The sequence below is a fragment of the Pristis pectinata genome, chromosome 24 (genome assembly GCF_009764475.1).
Source record: "Pristis pectinata isolate sPriPec2 chromosome 24, sPriPec2.1.pri, whole genome shotgun sequence".
Lineage (NCBI taxonomy): Eukaryota > Metazoa > Chordata > Chondrichthyes > Rhinopristiformes > Pristidae > Pristis > Pristis pectinata.
This window is the reverse complement of record NC_067428.1, coordinates 5,402,690-5,422,944: the sequence shown is the minus strand read 5'-3', so window position 1 is coordinate 5,422,944 and position 20,255 is coordinate 5,402,690. Positions and strand designations below refer to the sequence as shown.

Genomic DNA, 20,255 nt, shown 5'->3' with positions numbered 1-20,255 from the left:
GCTGATATAACTTTATGTATATAAACGCCAATGGGATGTATGAGTCTTAACTGAGATTCCGATACACTTCTGGCAAAGCTACTCTCTTGGCAGTAGAATTCTCATATTCCTTTCCTGCCTATCTGGAGAACTGGGCCTGAGTCACTGCATGGAACAAAGAGAGAGAAAAGGATGCAGAATGGGACTTCCCTGCAGATAGCCAGCACGGGTGTGATGTGCCAAAAGGCCTCCTTCTGTTCTATGATTCCAGCTCTTCCATTGCCTGTTGCAAATGATAAATGTCAAAGAACTCAAATATTGAGCTTGTCTGCACATTGATGTAAGTCCTGCAAGACAACAATAATTGTCTTGACTGATTCCACATAAGTTGGAAAGGAAGTTGGAAGAAAATTCTAAAGAAGGCTCAACAGGTTGATGTGTCTAATGCAAGGAAGCAGAATTAAGGGCATGCAGATCTGTGAGGGTCTGCTCCATGGGCCCATTCTTGACAAAGGTAAGCAGAATGCAGCTCAACCAATTATCCTCATCGTACCTTCCACCTATTTTGTTTCATCATTAATTACAGTTTGTTCAGATGAGATAGAGTATGGGGCTAGGGTGGCAAAAAAAGCAGGAGTTGTTGCAGTATTGATTGAGATAACATACCGCTAAGAAGAAGGATTTACAAGACCACAGTAAAACTCTTGTATTCTGCGATCCAACTATTCAGAAATCCTGATGGTTTGGCGTCTGGCTCTGGTAAAATAAATGAATGAGGCAAATGGACAGGTGCAGCTGTCCAGAGTGATGCTTTATAGAAGTCATCATTGATTACCTATGATCCCCAGGTGATGTATGTCGCACTCTACGTACACTCACTGGGGTCCCATTTGCCACACACTTGTACACTTACCAAGGCCCTGCTTCCATCCTCCCTTCCACCTGCCGAGGCCCCATTTCCTGTGGTCTCTTTAAATTCACCTGGTTCTGTTGGCTGCTCTTCTTTTAAACTTACGGGAGCCCAACTTCCTGCCTTCCCTTAAGGTCTACTTTAAAATTTAAAATTCCATTGTGTAACCTTTAGAGAAAAAAATAAACATGCAATGGATCGTTAATCGAATGACATCCAATGGTCCGGAGCATCAGGTAGTCTGGCACCATCTGAGTCCTGAGTGTGCTGGATTAAAAGTGTTTTACTTTCTATGGTTTGAACTGCAGACCTAAAAAGAACCCAGGTGCTGGGAATGTACTGTAGTTGCTCGAACAACCAGAAGAGGCAATGATGACAAAGCTGTATTTCATTAGCCTAACATGGCTGGGACACAAGAACTACAAAGGGCAAAGCTGCAGAACCCTTTAAATATATTTGAGAACATTTGTAATTAGTATGTAAAAGTCCAACAACAGAAGGGTGACTTAATTTTAAGGATTAACCTTGAGATTGAAAAGTGGGAGAATATATTTTGGAGGCAGTGAATATTATTATGGAAAAGGACAGAGACAGAGCAGGGTAAACACTTAAAACTGGGCACAGCCGACGTTACCAGGCTGAGATTTGATTAGGCTGGAAGCAGCAACTTGAAGGAAAATCAATCTCGGAGCAATGGCAGGCAGCCAAGGAGATGACGTCAGGTTAGTCCAAGTATGTTCCCAGTGAAAGAATAGAGGGGACCTCAATTTTACAACTATGTTGAGGAACATACATGGATGGACAAGGGAAAAAAGGGAAGTTACGACAAGTACTGAGAGCTTAACGTTACAAAAAGTCTAGCAGAGTATTAAGGGAGCAGGGGTGAAAATAAGAACGAAATTAAGAAGGCAGCTAAAAGGAAAATACCAACCACCTCTGTGTGAAAAACCTGCTCCTCAGGTCTCCTTTAAATCTTTCCTCTCTCACTTTAAACCTGTGCCCTCTAGTTTTAGACTCCCCTACCCTGGGAAAAAGACTGTGACCATCCACATTATGTCCCTCATGCCCTGCATGGTGTCAAACTTCTTGCTTTCTGTTGCTGCTGCACTCAGCCAGTGAAATGTTGGGCGTTCCTTACTTGTGCCTTGTAAATGATGGAAAGATTTTGGGATGTCTTGGGGTGAGGTGCTTCCAGTAGGATACTCAGCCTCTGATCTAGTCTTGTAGCCATAGTGGCTGATCCAGTAGTTTCTAGGAAATGGTGGCTTCCTGGATGTGGTTGGTAATGCGATTGAATATCCAGGGTAAGTGGTGGGACTGTAGTCGATGGTCATTGCCTGGCACTTTGGTGGCACAAATGTTGATTGCTATTTATCAGCCCATGCTTGAATGTAGCCTAGATCTTGCTGTACACGGCTATGGAATGTCACATCTGCAGAGGGTTGTGAAAGGAAGTGAATATTTTGTAATCATCAGTGAACATCCTCAGTCCTGACCTTATGACGGAATGATGGTCATTGGTGAAGCAGCTGAAAATGGTTGGGCCTAGGACACTGACTTGAGGAACACCTGACATTCTGGGGCTGGGATGATTGACCCCTGATCACAACCATCTTCCATCACATAAGGTAAGATTGCAACCATGAAGTGTTTTCTCCTTGACGTTCATTGATGTCATTTTTACCAAGCTCTTCGATGCCACTCTTGGCCAAATGCTACCTTGATGCCAAAGGCAGTTACTCTCACCTCAGCTTTAGAATGTAGCCCTTTGGTTCATGTTGCCAGTGCTGGGACTGTTCTAGAACAGCTTGGACAGAGGGGCAGGTAGTTCTGGAGCACAGGTCTTCAGTTCTAAGGCTGTGATGTTGTCTGGTCCCTTGGCCTTTAATGTCCTTGGTGCCCGGTGCTCTCAGCTTTCCTTCATATCACATGGAGTGAATCTAACTGGCTTTTACAGCAGTGGGAATCATAGGAGGAAGCTGATTAATACTTGGCACTTCAGATTGAACAGCTCCAAATGCTTCAGCCTTTTGTTTAGCACTCACGAGCTGTTCCCACTGTTGTTGTGGATGAAGATCTTCTGGGAGCCCCTTGCTTCTGAGTTGTCTACCCCCATTTATGACTACATGTGAAAGCCTTTCCAGTTAAGAGTTAACCTCATTGGTGGGTCTGGAATCTGATATAGGCCAACCTGATTAAGAACAACGTACTTCCTCCCCTGAAAGGTATCAGTGGAGCAGATGGATTCTTATGATACTCTGCAGTCATCATTACTAATGATTTGTTACCTCTAAAATTCCAGATTGTTAATTGATTTCAACTTCCACAGATGATGTGGTGGGCTTTGAACATCGGTGTCACAAATGGGACAGGCAATGGATGCCTCCAACAAGAGAGTCTAGTCACCTACCTCTCACAATCAATGGTGGCATTTTACCTGGGAGAGTTCAGGCTGTCGGCTTGCTTGGCTGGTAACTATGCTGCAGCACCAGCTCTGTACCCACCATACCTGGTCATGGTGAAGAGGGAGGTAATATGGATGTAGACACTGAGGAAAAATTTGAAGTATTGGAGGAAGGACAGGTTTTTATAAAGAGTCCAGCATTGTTGAAAGTAGATAAATCATTTGGTCTGGATAAAATGTCTCCTGGGCTCCAAAAGGAAGCAACGGGCAAATAGTGCAGTCTTGGATCACCACTTTGGTTGTTTGTTGGAGGACTAGAACTTGAATAAATTGGTACCATTGTTTAAAAAGGGTGACAGGGGCTAGGATGCTTGACCTCCAAGAACGACAACCATTTCTCTTTGTGAAAGGCATGAAAGTTTGAAGTGTTCTCCCCTTGCTACCCATTGGCACCAGTTTTCCAGGGCTCTTTGAAGCCACCCTTGGTCACATGCTGCCCTGATATCAATGCCATTCAATCTCACTTAACCTCGGGAATTCAATTCTTTGGTCCATTTTGGGACCAACGCTGAGGTGAGGTTTGGAGCTGAGAGATCAGGCAGAACCTCAGTTCAATGTTTCCTTCATTGAAAAAACAGCACTTCCGCATTTTAGCATCTCAGCACACAAGCAAGTTTTGTGCTCAGGTCACTGGACTTGAACTGAGAACATGCAGGAAAGGAAATCCTACTTACTGAATAATAGCTATGCTGTCCAAATCTAATCCACATGATGAACAAGATGGTCTCAGTCTCCTCACATTCTTACATTAATTCTAAATTTAATCTGTTTTAATGTATTTTATCTGAAGTTATGAATTTAGGCAATGCTTGGTCTAATGACTGGATTAAACAACATACCTCACTTGTTTGAACTTGCTTCAGTGGAGTATGTGTCAATCCACAGTCTGACAGAATCAGATTACACATTTCTGCAGGGGTGCTCTGGTATTAAAAGGTGTAGCCTTATTTTTAAAGCACTATGTTTTTTTGTGCAGTTATAGGACACTTATAGCTTTAATTTAACCAAGGCTATTCATGGAAAATGAAAGACAAAATCATTCATTATGTTTGTAATAAAGAGACAGTTGAAGTAGTTGCCAGCAGCTTTTAATAATTTCTCAGCACTATCATTGTTTCGACACAACTTGAAAAACACTGTCACTCAGAATTGCAGTTAGCAATACACCATTAGTTTGCTTTTCTTGCCACAGTGAAGAAGATACAGAAACTGTGATTATTCCCCTAAACATGTTTTTATTTGCTATAGACTGTTAAAGCAACAGCGTAGAATGAATAAGCAGCAGCAGAAGTTTCCACAATTTTTCAGGTCGAGTTCTGAAGCTCTGGTTGAACATTGGAGCACTTACACAATTGGAAAGACCATGTAATTGGCTATTCCACAATTATTGTTCCTGTCCTTCACCATCTTAATGTAACCGTTGTCACCCCATGTTGTTCCCCAACTGGAAAATGAGAAATGAAATGGTGTTAATTTGATAGTTCTTTCAGAGTGTTAACCTTGAAGAACTGGGATTTTATACATTGCAAAAAAGGATTTTGTTGGAAATGATTGTGATCTTTAAAATAATGTGAAGTCACATAGGTTATTTGAGTTAGACAGCTGAGCAGAATGTTGCAATATCAATATGCTTTGTAAACCAAAATTAGGTAAAGAGTCAAAATGTTCTCTGACCTCTGACATAAGTTGTTAGTCAGAATGGATTAAATACAAGCTTTCAAATCAGAGTTGGGTGAGAATAGAAAGTATCTGAAACCAGGTGGGGTTAACAATATCAGTCATCATGGTATCCTGGAGCTTGCCTTGTTGCCTGGAGACATTTTTATCTGCATCGTGCTAAGTTTCCTTCATGCAGGAGATGGTTTGAATGGAGAAGGAAATGATGCTGAATGTGGGCCGCATCGTATCAGGACTGGACTGGCCTGATGAACCAGATGGCCTTTTGTCCCAGAGAACTTTACATCCTAGTAGTGCAGGTGAGCTTGAAAAGAGCGGGAGGCTGAGACTTGAGAGTTGAAGCGAGTTTAAAAAGAAAGGGAGGTGCGAGACAGTGAGCAGAATTCAGTTTAAATGAATGGGAAGGCATAGACATAGTTATAATTTGTTCCTGATTGTCAGTACCGGAGTGTGATATCCCCAGACAGCAGGTAGATGATTGGTAGGCATTTCTTTCCCATCTCATCTAATTGTCAAGGCTTAGATGGGGGGGGGGGGGGGGGGGGTACATTAATACAGCTAACGATGTACATTTAAAATAATTAAATCCAAATCAAATGAAATAATCTAATTTATCTAAGCAATTAATTAGAACAGATATGGCTGGGCAGGCAATGTGCTGTTGTTGCAACATGTGAACACAAGAACCTAAGAAACAGGAATAGGCCATCTGGCCCGTTGAGTCAATAAGATCATGGCTGATCTGGCCGAGGACTCAGCTCCACCTACCTTCCTTTCCCACAATACCCTTAATTCCCCTACTATGCCAAACTTCATCTAACTGTGTCTTAGATATACTTAATGAGGTAGCCTCTACTGCTTCCTAGGGCAGAGAATTCCATAGATTCATTACTCTCTGGGAAAAGCAGTCCCTTCTTATCTCCGTACTAAATCTACTCCCCCAAATATTGAGGCTACGTCCCCTAGTTTTTGTCTCACCTACCAGTGGAAACAACTTTCCTGCCTCTATCTTATCCCCTTAATCTGATCTTCTGTTTTTCCTTCCAAAATGGATGACCTCAAATTTACCAACACTGTACTCCATCTGCCAGACCCTTGCCCACTCACTTAACCTATCTATATTTCTCTGCATCCTCAGCACAATTTGCTTTTCCACTCAATTTAGTGTTATCGGCAAACTTAGATACACTACACTTGGTCCCCTCTTTCAAATTGTTAATGTATATTGTGAACAGTTGTGGGCCTAGCACCAACCCCTGCGGCACCCCGCTCACCACTGACTACCAATCAGAGAAATCCATTTATCCAAACTTTGCCTTCTATTGGTTAACCAATCCTCTATCCATGCTAATATATTACCTCCAACTCCATGCATCCTGGGGAAACTGGTGACTCCAGTGTGGTTTTCAGTGACCATATCTGCAGTGAGTGTTAACTCGCTGTGGAACTTCAGCTGAAAGTCAATCAGCTGGAGTTCAATCTTCAAACACTGTGACACAAGGAAGGGGGAGAGTTACCTGGACACTGTGTTCCAGGAGGCAATCACAACCCTTGCATTAATTTCCTCCACTTTGATGTAAAAGAGGCAAAGAACAAAAACCAAACTGCTGGAAGAACTCAGTGGATTAAGCTGCATCTGTGGAGGCAAAGAGATGGCCAATGTTTCAGGTTGAAGCCTGCATCAGGAATAAGAATGTCTCTGTCTCCCATGTCCACCCCTCCTCCTCTCCCACCTGGCTCCATATGCCTGTCATCCTTCACCCCTCCTTAATCCACCTATTGCCCCTGTCACACCCCTGCCCCCTCCACTCCCGCCAGATTTCAACCCAAAACATCAACAATTCCTTTCCCCCCACAGATGCTACTTGATCCTCTGAGTTCTTCCAGCAGTTTACTTATTGCCCCACGTTCCAGCATATGCAGTCTTTGGGTCTTCAGGATGCTATTCTACTCTAATCCTATTTGTGTGCATTTGGCCCATATCCCTCTAAACTGTTCCTGTCTATGTACCCATTCAAAGGTCTTTTAAATGTTGTAATTGCACCTGCCTCTACTACTTCCTCTGGCAGCTCGTTCCATGTACCCACCACCTTCTGTGTGAAAAACTTGCCTCTCAGTTTGATGTCAAAAATCATTAGGTCATGTACTTTGGCGAAAGGAATCAAAAGGCAATTATCTGAATGCGGAGAAATTGGAAATGAGTGGTTAACGGAGGGATCTATATGTACTTGTGCATGAAATACAAAGTGTTCACAGGCAAGTGCAGAAGTGGTTAGGAAGGCAAATAGCATATTTGCCTTTATTGTAAGATGACTGGAGTATAGATATAGGCATGTATTGGTACTATTATACAGGCTGCTGGTGAGACCACACTTGGAGTCCTGTGCACAGTTTAAGTCCCCTTCTTTAAAATAAGATATATCAGCATTGGAAGTTGTCTAATTCTAATTCTAGGCTAATTCCTGGGATATTCTCTCACAAGCGGGTGCAGATCTATATTCTTTAGAAACTAGAAAAATGGGGGTCAAACTTCCAGAAAAATATAAAATCCTAAGCAGGCATGACCGGGTAGATGTTGAGATTTTACCTAGTGGGAGAGGCTCAAACAAGAGGACATGGTTGTCACCTGCTTAGTACCAAAGGTTTAGACGGGGCAGAGTTTGTTAAGTGTGTCCAGGACAGATTCCTGTCACAGTATGTTAACAGGCTGACTAGAGGGAATGCCATATTAGATCTAGTATTAGGTAATGAACTGGGTCAGGTGACAGATCTCTCAGTGGGTGAGCATTTGGGGGACAGTGACCACCACTCCCTAACATTTAGCATTGTCATGGACAAAGATAGGAGCAAAGAGGACAGGAAGATATTTAATTGGGGAAGGGCAAATTATGAGGCTATAAGGCTAGAACTTGCAAGTGTGAATTGGGATGATATTTTTGAAGAGAAATGTACTATGGAGATATGGTCATTGTTCAGGGATCTCTCGCAGGGTGTTAGGGATAAATTTGTCCCGATGAGCCACAGAAAGAATGGCAGGGTGAAGGAACCATGGTTGACAAGAGAGGTGGAACATCTAGTTAGGAGGAAGGAGGCAGCATACATAAGGTTTAGGCAGCAAGGATCAGATAGATTTCTTGAGGAATATAGGGTAGCAAGGAAAGAACTTAAGAAGGGACTGAGGAGAGCTAGAAGTGGAGATAAAAAGGCCTTGGCGAGTAGGGTTAAGGAAAACCCCAAGGCATTTTTCACTTATGTGAAGAGTAAAGGTAGGGACATAGGAGTAAAGGTAGGACTGATGAGGGATAAAGGTGGGAAGATGTGCCTGGAAGCTGTGGAAGTGGGTGAGGTCCTCAATGAATACTTTGTGCATGGTAGATCATGTTTAATGAATCTTGTAGAGATTTTTGAGGAGGTTACCAAGAAAGTAGATGAAGGAAAGGCAGTGGATGTTGTCTACATGGACTTTAGTAAGACCTTTGACAAGGACCCACACTGGAGGTTAGTTCATAAGGTTCAGTCACTAGGTATCCATGGAAAGGTTGTAAACTGGATTCGAAATTGGCTGTGTCGGAGAAGACAGAGTGTGGTAGTGGATGATTGTTTCTCAGACTGGAGGCCTGTGACTAGTGGTGTGCCTCAGGGATCTGTGCTGGGCCCATTGTTGTTTGTTGTCTATCAATGATCTAGATGATAATATGGTAAGTTGGATCAGCAAGTTTGCTGATGACACTAAGATTGGAGGCGTTGTGGACAGCAAGGAAGGCTTTCAAAGCTTGCAGAGGGATCTGGACCAACTAGAAAAATGGGCCAGAAAATGGGAGATGGAATTTAATGCAGACAAGTGTGAGGTGTTGCATTTTGGAAGGACAAATCAAGGTAGGACATACACAGTAAATGGTAGGGCACTGGGGAATGCGGAGGAACAAAGGGATCTGGGAGTTCAGATACATAATTCCCAGAAAACGGCGTGACAGGTAGACAGGGTTGTAAAGAAGGCTTTTGGCATCCTGGCATTCATAAATCAAAGTACTAAGTATAGGAGTTGGGATGTTATGGTAAGGTTGTATAAGTCACTGGTGAGGCCAAATTTGGAGTATTGTGTGCAGTTCTGGTCACCTAACTATAGGAAGGATATCAGTAAGATTGAAAGAGTGCAGAGGAGATTTACTAGAATGTTGCTGGGTCTTCAGGAGTTGAGTTACAGGGAAAGATTGAACAAGTTAGGACTTTATTCCTTGGAGCGGAGAAGAATGAGGGGAGATTTGATAGAGGTTTACAAAATTATGAGGGGCATAGACAGAGTTAATGCGAGTAGGCTCTTTCCACCTAGATTAGGAGAGATAAGTACGAGAGGACATGGCTTTAGGGTGAAAGGGGAAAGGTTTAGGGGGAACATTAGGGGGAACTTCTTCACTCAGAGAGTGGTGGGAGTGTGGAATGGGCTGCCATCTGATGTAGTAAATGCGGGCTCGCTCTTAAGCTTCAAGAATAAATTGGATAGATATATGGACGGAAGAGGTCTGGAGGGTTATGGACTGGGTGCAGGGAAGTGGGATTAGCGGGATAACGTTTCGGCACAGACTAGAAGGGTCGAATGGCCTGTTTGCGGTGCTGTATTATTCTATGGTTCTCTAGTATTCACCAAGGAGAGGGGCCTTGATGATGCTGAGGACAGTGTTGGTAAGGTTAATGTTCTAGAGCATGTTGCTATCAAGAGAGAGGATGTGTTGGAGCTGTTAGGAAATATCAGGACAGATAAGTCCCCGGGGCCTGACGGAATATTCCCCAGGCTGCTCCACGAAATGAGGGAGGAGATTGCTGAGCCTTTAGCTAGGATCTTTGAGTCATCATTGTCCATGGGAATGGTACCGGAGGGATGAGGGTGGCAAATGTTGTCCCCTTATTCAAAAAAGGTAGTAGGGATAGTCCAGGGAATTATAGACCAGTGAGCTTTATGACTGTGGTGGGCAAGCTGTGGAAATGATTCTTAGAGATAGGATTCTAGAGATAGAATCAGGGACAGCCAGCATGGCTTTGTGAAGGGCAGATCATGTCTCACAAGCCTGATAGTGTTCTTTGAGGAGGTGACCAGACAGATTGATGAGGGTAGTGCAGAAGATGTGGTCTACATGGATTTTAGTAAGGCATTTGACAAGGTTCCACATGGTAGGCTTCTTCAGGTCAGAGGGCATGGGATCCAGGGAGGCCTGGCCGTGTGGATTCAGAATTGGCTTGCTTGTAGAGAGCAGAGGGATGTGGTGGAGGGAGTGCATTCAGATTGGAGGGCTGTGACTAGCGGTGTCCCACAAGGATCGGTTCTGGGACCTCTACTTTGCATGATTTTTATTAATGACCTGGATGTTGGGGTAGAAGGGTGGGTTGGCAAGTTTGCAGACGACACAAAGGTTGGTGGTGTTGTGGATAGTGTGGAGGACTGTCGAAGATTGCAGAGGGACATTGATAGGATGCAGAGCTGGGCTGAGAAGTGGCAGATGGAGTTCAATCCAGAGAAGTGTGAGGTGGTACACTTTGGAAGGACAAACTCCAAGTCAGAGTACAAAGTTAATGGCAGGATTCTTGGTAGTGTGGAGGAGCAGAGGGATCAGGGGGTCCATATCCACAGATCCCTGAAAGTTGCCTCACAGCTGGATAGGGTAGTTAAGAAAACTTATGGGGTGTTAGCTTTCATAAATCGAGGGATTGAGTTTAAGAGCCGCGAGGTAATGATGCAGCTCTATAAAACTCTGGTAAGACCACACTTAGAGTACTGTGTCCAGTTTTGGTCACCTCATTATAGGAAGGATGTGGAAGTGTTGGAAAGGGTGCAGAGGAGATTTACCAGGATGCTGCCTGGTTTAGAGAGTATGAATTATGAGGAGAGACTAAGGGAGTTAGGTCTTTACTCTTTGGAGAGAAGGAGGATGAGGGGAGACATGATAGAGGTATACAAGATATTAAGAGGAATAGATAGAGTGGACAGCCAGCATCTCTTTCCCAGGGCACCAATGCTCAATACAAGAGGGCATAGCTTTAAAGTAATAGGTGGGAAGTTCAAAGGAGATATCAGAGGAAGGTTTTTTACCCAGAGAGTAGATGGTGCATGGAATGCGCTGCCTGGGGTGGTGGTGGAGGCAGGTACATTGGTCAAATTCAAGAGATTACTAGATAAGCATATGGAGGAATTTAAAATAGAGGGATATGTGGGAGGAAGAGATTAGATAGTCTTAGGTGAAGTTTAAAGGTCGGCACAACATTGTGGGCCGAAGGGCCTGTATTATGTTGTACAGTTCTATGTTCTATGTTTCAAGATAAGGTGGCTGTCATTTAAAACTGTGGGAGTTTCTTCTTGCATAGGATAGTGAACCTCTGGAATTCTCTACCTTGGAGAGTTGTGGAGTCTAAATCATTTGAGGTATTTAAAGAGGGGGTAGGTATATTTTTGAAAATTTTAGGATTCAAGGTGACAGGGAATGGTACAGAATAGAAGCTGAGGCCAGAGCAAATCAGCCATGATCATATTGAATGGTGGGGCAGGCTTGAAGGGCCTGGTGGCCTACTCATCCACTGATTTTTTTGTGTTCTTGTATCCAAATCTTGCTACTCCATTCAACCCTTATATCATGGACTTCAACCAACAATTCTAACATGCTATCAAACATTAATACCATTCATCTCATCCAACCTTACCACCTCCAACTGACCCCTGCTGCAACCCACCACACCCAACCGTTCTATCACTCCATCAGATGCTGCCACAATCCATTCCAGTGAGTTGTTCCTCCATTCCTATCACTATTGCCAGCACAAATCCATCCTCAAGGTAGAACAGAAAATCCTGGGAATACTCAGCAGGTCAGGCAGTGTCCATGGCGAGGGAAAAAATAGCTAACTCTACATATTGATGACTGATCATCAGAATTGGGAAAAGGTTAGTGATAAAACAAATTGTAAGATGCTGAGAAAGTGGGGAAAGCAAGGAGGGAATAAAAGGTAAGGTTTTAATGAGGTGGAAACTAAGAGACAATAAATGAAAGATAGTGACTGCCAAGGGATGTGTAGATGCTGAATAATTATCTGAAATTACCAAAGGAATGTAGAAGGATTGCAAAAAATTGTAAATATAAATCCAGTAAATGCCGTTATCTGAAATTGATGAGTCTGGAGGCTGTAATACGCTTGGTTAGAAGATAAAGTATTGTTCATTGAGTTTACATTGAGCTTCATTGCAACAGTGCAGACGGTCAAGGATTGAGAGGTCCCAGTGGGAGTGAGATGACAATGGAAGTGATAAACAAGTGAAACTCAGAATCACACTTGTGATCTGATTGCAGGTGTTCTGCATCACATCACTCAATCCTCATCTGGTTTTCCCAATGTAGAAGAAACCACATTAATAAGCAGTGAACACGGTCCACTAAACTGAAGAGAGTACGAGCAATTCACTGCTTCACGTGATATGCACATTTGGGAGTTTGGAAGGTAGAGTGAAGAGGTACATCTACAGGTATTGCACCTCCTGTTGTGGGAAAGAGACTGTGTGGTGGTACAGATGGAAGAGTGAAGCATCCTTTTGGAATGGTGAAACTAAAAGAGGGAGAAGATGTTGGAGGTGTTGGAAGTTGCAGATAATGATCGGTGGGATGGATGGTAAGAACAAAAGAAATCCTATCCTGTTCCGAGGGTTGGGAGAAGAGAGCAAAAGTGCAGGAAATGGACTGGATACAGTTGAGGACACCATGTCAACCCCATCCAACTGCGTCATTGACTCTTGACATTCACACAAACATATTACATAATCTACAACACCATTTGGCCCAACTGATCTGTGTAATGTTAATGCTCTACAAGAAACTCCTCTATTTAAATATATTTTCGCTCTTTCTCCACCATGTGCTTATCCATCTTCTCCTTGACTATGTCTGTGGTATTCCTAGTGGTAGTACATTCTGCATTCTTTCCATGCTTTAGATAAACAAGTTCCTTTGAATTCCCCATTGAATGTATAAGTGACGATACAATACTAAAGACATTTAGATTTGGACATTTACACAAATGGAAACATATTCTCTGCCCTATTCATTTAATTTATAATTTTAAAGATTGTTATCAGGTTACCCTAGACTTCCGTTTGCTATGTAAAAGAGCCTCACGTCAGTCAGCTTCTCCTGATAAATATATTTCTTAGTTCTGATATCAATCTTGTGAATCCTTTCTCTGCTGCCTCAGGGTGGTAATCAGTTTCCCTCGTGAACTACATGAACACTCAGACCAAACACAGTGTTTTGCCACTGCTCCTGCTGTGGTCATCTTTTGTCTTTCATCTTTTATGGTACATACCTGTTTTTAATAAGCCAATATTTTACTCCATTCTCTCTGCCATATCCAACTGCCAGCACTGCATGGTTCACAATTCTAGAGTTGCAACGTCGTTCATAGTAGACGCCTGGAAGGAAACATTTATTCATATTATTGATTGACCTCATGTTGCACAGATACTTACTCTTTGTTATCCTGCCTTTCAATTATCACCCACTCCACAATTCTGTTTACTTCTGTTTGTCACATTTCTGTCACTTTTGTCTACATTTTTTTTACTGTAAATCATAATGTTTGTTTTTATAAAGAGAAATCCCAATATAAGTTTCTTGTGTTGTAACTGTGTCATCCAACCTGCCCTCAGCATCCCACCTCGACATTCCTTGGACTGTGCCATGGGGAACCTTCTCCCATGCAACCATTAGCAATTTCCATATCAATGCAAAGTTTGTTGATTTAAGTTGACCATATTTTTTGACTTGCTTCTGGGGATCGCCAAAGTGGGAGGGCAGCAAAGAAGCCAGGATGGAAAAGGCAGTGACCTGGCTTCAATCAATCCAATTTGTTGAACAATATTTTTTTGGATTCTTCAATAAAATAATTGATTTTTGTAAAGTAATTTACAATCTGGAGTGTGGAAATGCATTCACTCTTCTGTTTGGATACATGTTGGTCAATCCACATGTCAATCAAGAACATGAGAAGCCTTTGAACCTTCTGACAATTTTGTACTTAAAGCATTTTGAACAACTTGTGAATAGTTAATTCAAACATAATTTTGATAAATAAAGTTGTCTATTGCTCTTTGTTCAATATATCCACAAGATGACAGATCTAGGATTGATTTTTCCTCAAAAACTCAAGTAATGATTTTGAAAGCAGCCGGGAGACTGACCTTGGTCCTGTGTGTCAGTATTTTATCACTCAGTGTTCTACCATAGGTGTACAGAGGGATAGGATGGAACAGGAACATTTAGCATTGTTTTTACTGAACTCAGTTTCTTTATGTAATGGCATTTAACAAATCTGTATCGTGATTTCTATCTTGAAGTTTGCTATAATAAGATAGATGGTAATTCTATTTACTGAAGATTCTAATCATATGTTAGTTTAAGTTTATGCTTTACAAAAGAGGAATACAGAAGATGAGAGGAAGATTTACTTGGTTGCAGGTTTTGAATAAAGTGGAAGGGTGATTTGAGTGTTTATTGGCATGTGAGTTCTGTCCTGGAATGTAACGTATAGTTAAGATGAAAGGAGATACCGTAGAGAGTGTCGGTCTTATGAAATCTCCATTCAGGGAGAGGGAGAAAAGTGTTAACACCAAAAGGAGGTGTTGGAAAATGAGAACGCCCAAATGGACACGCAGCTTTTGACAGCACCAGAATGCACATGCCAGGGGATGGTAGAACTTGACAGGAATGTAAGTTTCCATTATAAATATTCAACAGGAATTGCCAATGATATGCAAGTTGACAGAGTATATGTGTACATATGTATGTTTTGTAATATACTGCATGGGATGGAACCTTAAGTATACATTAATAATTTCCGTTTCTTACCTCTACTGTAATACTGGAAGGATCTATGTCTTGCATTAACGGCAACAGAAATTGGTCCAATTGCTGCTATTGCTCTTGCTAAATAATATTCCCTACGCTTGACTCCTCCGTAAGTTTGGAGCCTAGCAGCGATCCTCCTTCTTTGAAATTTGCAATACCCCTGCTAAATGATAAATTAATCATTAGAATTTGAAGTTCATTACTACCACACAATGCTTTTCAAAGTGCCAGTGATATGAATGCGAGGAATTTTATTAGCCCTTCAAATTTTAGGCTGGTGCAAGCTTTGGAAATTGAAGGTACAACCATTGTCAGTACATTCAATTGGAAAGGGAAACTTGAGAACAGGGTAAAAATTGAAAGATCTCCTTATATAACTATTTACATTTTTAACCTCTCCTTACTTCAATATGAGGTTCACAAATGCTTTACAAAGACCACTATCTCCCTGGTACCAAAGAAAAATAAGGTAATTTGCCTTAATGACCATTACCCAGTGGCTCTACCATCCACCATCATGAAGTGCTTCAAGAAGCTGGTTACAGCATACATCAACTCCAGCTTCCCAGGCAAATTTGATCTACTGCAAATTGCTGACCGCCAAAACAGTTCTATGGTGGACGCCAGCTCCTTGGCCCTACACTCACCTCTAGAGCATTCGGATAACAAAGACACCTACTACAGACTACTATTTATTGACTACAGGTCCACCTTCAATACCATAATTCCAAGCAAACTCATCTGCAAACTCCTAGACCTGGGACTCAAAACCTCCCTTTGCAACTGGATTCTTGACTTTCTGACCAACAGACCACAATCAGTAAGGATAAGCAGCAACACCTATGCCACAATTATCTTCAAAACCGGTGCCCCACAAGGCTGCATCCTCAGTCCCCTACTCTAGTCCCTATACACTTACAACTGTGTGGCCAAATTCTGCTTTAACTCTATCTACAAGTTCACAGATGACACCACCATAGTGGGCCGAATCTCAAATAACGAGTACAGGAAGGAGATAGAGAGTACAGTGGCATGGTGTTATGACAACCACCTTTCCCCCAATGTTGGCAAAGCAAAAGAGCTGGTCATTGACTTCAGGAAGCGAGGCAGTGCACATGCTCCTGCTTACATCAATGGTGCTGAGGTGGAGATGGTTGAGAGCTTCAAGTCCCTAGGTGGAAACATCATAAATAGTTGTCCTGGTTCAATCACATAGATGCCATGGCCAAGAAAGTGTACCCCCAGTGCCTCTACTTTCCCGGAGGCTAAGGAAATTAGGCATGTCCCCATTGATCCTCACCAATTTTTATAGATGCACCACAGAAAGCATCCTATCTGGATGTACCATGGCTTGGTATGGCAACTGCTCAGCCACAGACTGCAATAAATGGTAGAGAGTGGTGGACACAGCACGGCACATTACAAAACCGGCCTCCCCTCCATGGCCTCTGTCTACATTTCTCACTGTCTTGGAAAAGCAGCCAACAAAATCAAAGACCCCTCCCACCCTTGACATTCTCTCTTCTCGCCTCTCCCATCAGGCGAAAGGTACAAAAGCCTGAAAGCACGTCCCATCAGGCTCAAAGACAACTTCTATCCCGCTGTTATAAGACAAATGAACGGACCTCCTGTATGATAAGATGAACTCTTGACCTCACAATCTCCTTTGTCCTGGCCTTGCACCTTATTGTCTGCCTCCACCGCACTTTCTCTGTAACCGTAACACTTTATTTTGCATTCTGTTATAGCCTTTCCCTTATACTACACCGATGTACTGATGTGGTGAAATGATCTGTGGATGGCATGCAAAGTTTTTCATATGCACCTCGGTACATGTGACAATAATAAACCAACTAAATTACCAATTATTGGCCAACTTGCTCCTCAGGTTCCACCAAAGCTGTTATTAGTGTAGCTCAGAATCATAGAGGAATCCAGATCAAAGAGGAGCACAATCAACAAACTGTAGATGCAGATTGTACATCAATAGGTACCTGCTTATTCAGTTCCTTCTTTGGCAGATAAAGAGGTAAATCTGGAGAGAACATCATGTCAAGTAGCACACCGATCTCAAAGTCTCTCTTGTAGTTGCGGCCTCAATTTGTCTCCATGAAACCAGCCAACACATCGGAGAGCCTGACAAGTTTCACAACACAGAAAATGATGGAAACACTCAGCAGGTCAGGCAGTAGCTATGGAAAGAGAAAAAGAGTTAACGTTTCAGGTCAGAGACAGTTCGTTCTGATGAAGGGTCTTTGACTTGAAATGCTAACTCTGTTTTTCTTTCCACAGATGCTGCCTGACGTGCTGAGTTTTTTCAGCATTTTCAGTTTATATTTCAAATTTCCAGATCTATAGATTTGTTTTTTGATTTTCACAACACATCAGAGCCATCACATATTTCAAAAGGTAGAGCCTCAGAACCCAATGTGAGGTGCTGAGACAGAGAAAGATAAACTGAGTTAATCTTGATAATATATTACTGGATTAAAACAGATATATAATGTGGGTAAGGAATTCAAAGATAAGTACGTTTAATTACTGAAACAGCAATTTTAAGGAAGCTGAAGGTACACGGCACTGATAAAAACAGTGAAGAGATGTTTGTGGTGTACCAATCAGGATAGCACAATTGTTAATCAGGATTAGCAATTCTAATTCTAGGAGTGATTGTGAATAGCAGGAGGTGCACTGCTGAAGAAACAGCATCAACATTAAAGATCAATGTTATAAATGTTTACCCGAGAACAATTTTCATCATTTTTTTTATTAAAACCCAATATACAAAACTCTGAATTTGTCAAATAATGGCTTAATTTTCATTCTTAAGGGATAAATCTCTTTTGTTACAAATAACTCTGCTTATAATAAAGTACTCTCCAAAATAGTTCACACCCTAAATGTAATGCTTTGTATCAAACATTAATGCCTTTTTATCGGCTGCACCCCAAATTTAAATCATTTTGTGCTTAAACAGTAGCACAGCAGTTGGTGCTGCCGCCATAAGCTCCAGCAACCAAAGTTTGGTCCTGACCTCTGGTGTTGTCTGTGTGGAGTTTGCATGTTCTCCCTGTGACCTCTTGAATTTACCCTGGGTTCTCTAGTTTCCTTCCACATCCCAAAGATGTGCTGGTTGGTAGATGTTTAAAATTCCAGAAGTCAAACACAGAGCAAGCACAATGTGTTGACTCGGGTGACCGATACACCAACATCCAGCAGCACAAGGCAAGGGATGTGGTAGCGGGGCGGTTATATTCTGTTGATCCAAAGACCTGAGTTGAAATCCCACCACAGCAGCTGGGGAACTCTTCAAGTAATTTAACAAATCTTACTTCCATTTCATGTAAAAATACAGCTGGTTTTAATATTCTTCAGGGAAGGAAATCTCCCATCCTTACCCAGCAAAGGCAGTATGTGACTTCAGATCCACCAGTGTGGTTGATTCACGACTGCCTTCTCATTTCAGGGGCAATGAGAGAAGGACAATAAATGCCGACATTGGCAGAGACCTCCGCATTCCCATGATTGTATAGGTAAAATCAAAATGTTCTCATCTCCTCAACCAAGTAATACACCTGAACAGAGAAGACATACCATCTGGACATGTTATGCTTTGCCATCTAACACCATGAATGAACCTGGGCAAATTAAATACCTATTGAAAAGAGACTTACCTGTGCAGTGTAGGGATAAGTACGTTCAGAGTTTATGCCACGGAGTCTCTTTACACACGCAAAGGCACTTCGCATATATCCACCTCTGCATCCATGAGATCTACGGTCACAATCCAGAAGGTTCTGTTCACTCAGAGAAATAAGTTGATTTTTTTTCTTCTTCCACTGTCCCTCGAGGGCTCCGGTTGCACTGAAGGCCCAGCAGGAGCCACATTGTCCCTAGCAATCCGAAACACAGTCACACTGAAAGCAATCCAATGTAAACATCACCTCATTTTCATCTCCACTGAGATGGAGTACAGATCTACACTGGACAAATAAGTGTACCTTCTTTTGGGAAATGTACAGAGACTTCCAGACACTATGAGCATCAGTGTTGTGAAGGCACTGCTTCTGCCCTTGTTTTTTAGGGCTGAGATGTGGTTGATGCAGAAGAATTTGAGCAAAATAGATGAGGCATCAGACCAAGGACACTGTAGGTTAGCATGCTTCTGGACATCCATTTCTCTCTGCTGATAAAAAGGGTCAGAAGAAAAACTGGACCATATCAACCAATTTCTTGATAGATATGAGACCAAAATCCAAAAAAGCCCAAAGAATGGCACTAGATTAGCCCAAAGCCAGATTGGATGATTGGGGTAGGAGGTGAGAATGTCAGTCAGCAAAATGTCATTAAGTAACTTTCTCTTTAAGATGTTTCTGCATGTATTGAACAATAAGGGAGAGGATCACAGGGTGGAGACAGGATCAGTGGGGTAGAGAGAGAATGTGGTGGTACAGAGGGCAAGAGATGATACAGTTAGTGTCATGGGAAGGACTGGACTGGATTTGGTGGAGGTCAAAACAGGAATGTATGAAGTTGGGCCATTGGGGGAATTGGTGCAGTGAATATCAGTCTGGAAGATGAATGAGCCTGTGTCTGGGTGGGAATTGGGATAAGATGCAAAGGCGATTAGGGAGCAGGGGACATAAACAACGAGGTGGTCAGGAAGTTGTGGCAAGAACAACCACAGAGAAAAATAGCTAAGATTGACTTTGAAGACGATGTATGCCCAGGCAGCAGCCCAGTTAACCCTTAATTGGACCAAAACAGGCCTCTGCCCTTCTGCCTGAGTCATGTGCACAGAAAAATTAATGCAACTGATATCATAACATGCCCTTGAGGTCATGGCAATTGCCCAGTAGCCCCTGTGCACATGCACCTCACTTGTATAAAGGACCCAGAACAAAAATATAGAAGTATGCTACAATATGCTAAGTGTGCATCAACCCCTTTCTTTCCAAATGCTTGTATATCTTATCCCTCAAGAATCCCTCTGGTAACATATCTGCCACAGATGTTAGGTGTACTGGTTTATAGTTTTTTGCAGCCCTTTTTAAATCAAGGCAGGACGTTGGCAACACTCCAGTGTTCTGGCACTTTACCTGTCACTAACGATGATACGTCTCAGCCAGGGCTTCCGCAATTTCTTCTATAGCTTCCCATAGTGTTCTTGGATGTACCTGAACAGGCCTTGAAGATTTATCTACTTTCATACACTTTAAGACATCTAGTACCTCCTCTTCCCTTAATGTGGACTATCCCCAAGACATCCCCATTAACTATGTTAAGCCCCAAAGTCTTCATGTCCATGGTTAAAAGAAAGAGGAGAAATATTCATTGAGGATCTCGT

The 20,255-nt window shown here is 42.3% G+C and overlaps 1 protein-coding gene across 2 annotated transcripts in view; it reads right to left on the bottom strand.

Annotated features, from left to right (window-relative positions):
- Positions 1 to 4,425: 4,425 nt before the first annotated feature.
- LOC127582611 (procathepsin L-like) overlaps positions 4,426 to 20,255 on the bottom strand; it is a 36,381-nt gene continuing 20,551 nt past the window's right edge. Inside the window, exons 5-8 of one of the 2 annotated variants that reach the window (XM_052038051.1) lie at positions 18,583 to 18,801; positions 14,909 to 15,071; positions 13,368 to 13,473; positions 4,426 to 4,797 (exon numbers count right to left, since the gene is read on the bottom strand). In XM_052038051.1, the coding sequence (XP_051894011.1) occupies positions 4,698 to 4,797; positions 13,368 to 13,473; positions 14,909 to 15,071; positions 18,583 to 18,801 (588 nt within the window). In that variant the 3' untranslated portion in view covers positions 4,426 to 4,697. The remainder of the gene's footprint in view (positions 4,798 to 13,367; positions 13,474 to 14,908; positions 15,072 to 18,582; positions 18,802 to 20,255) is intronic. The other variant, XM_052038052.1, reaches the window with a different exon arrangement.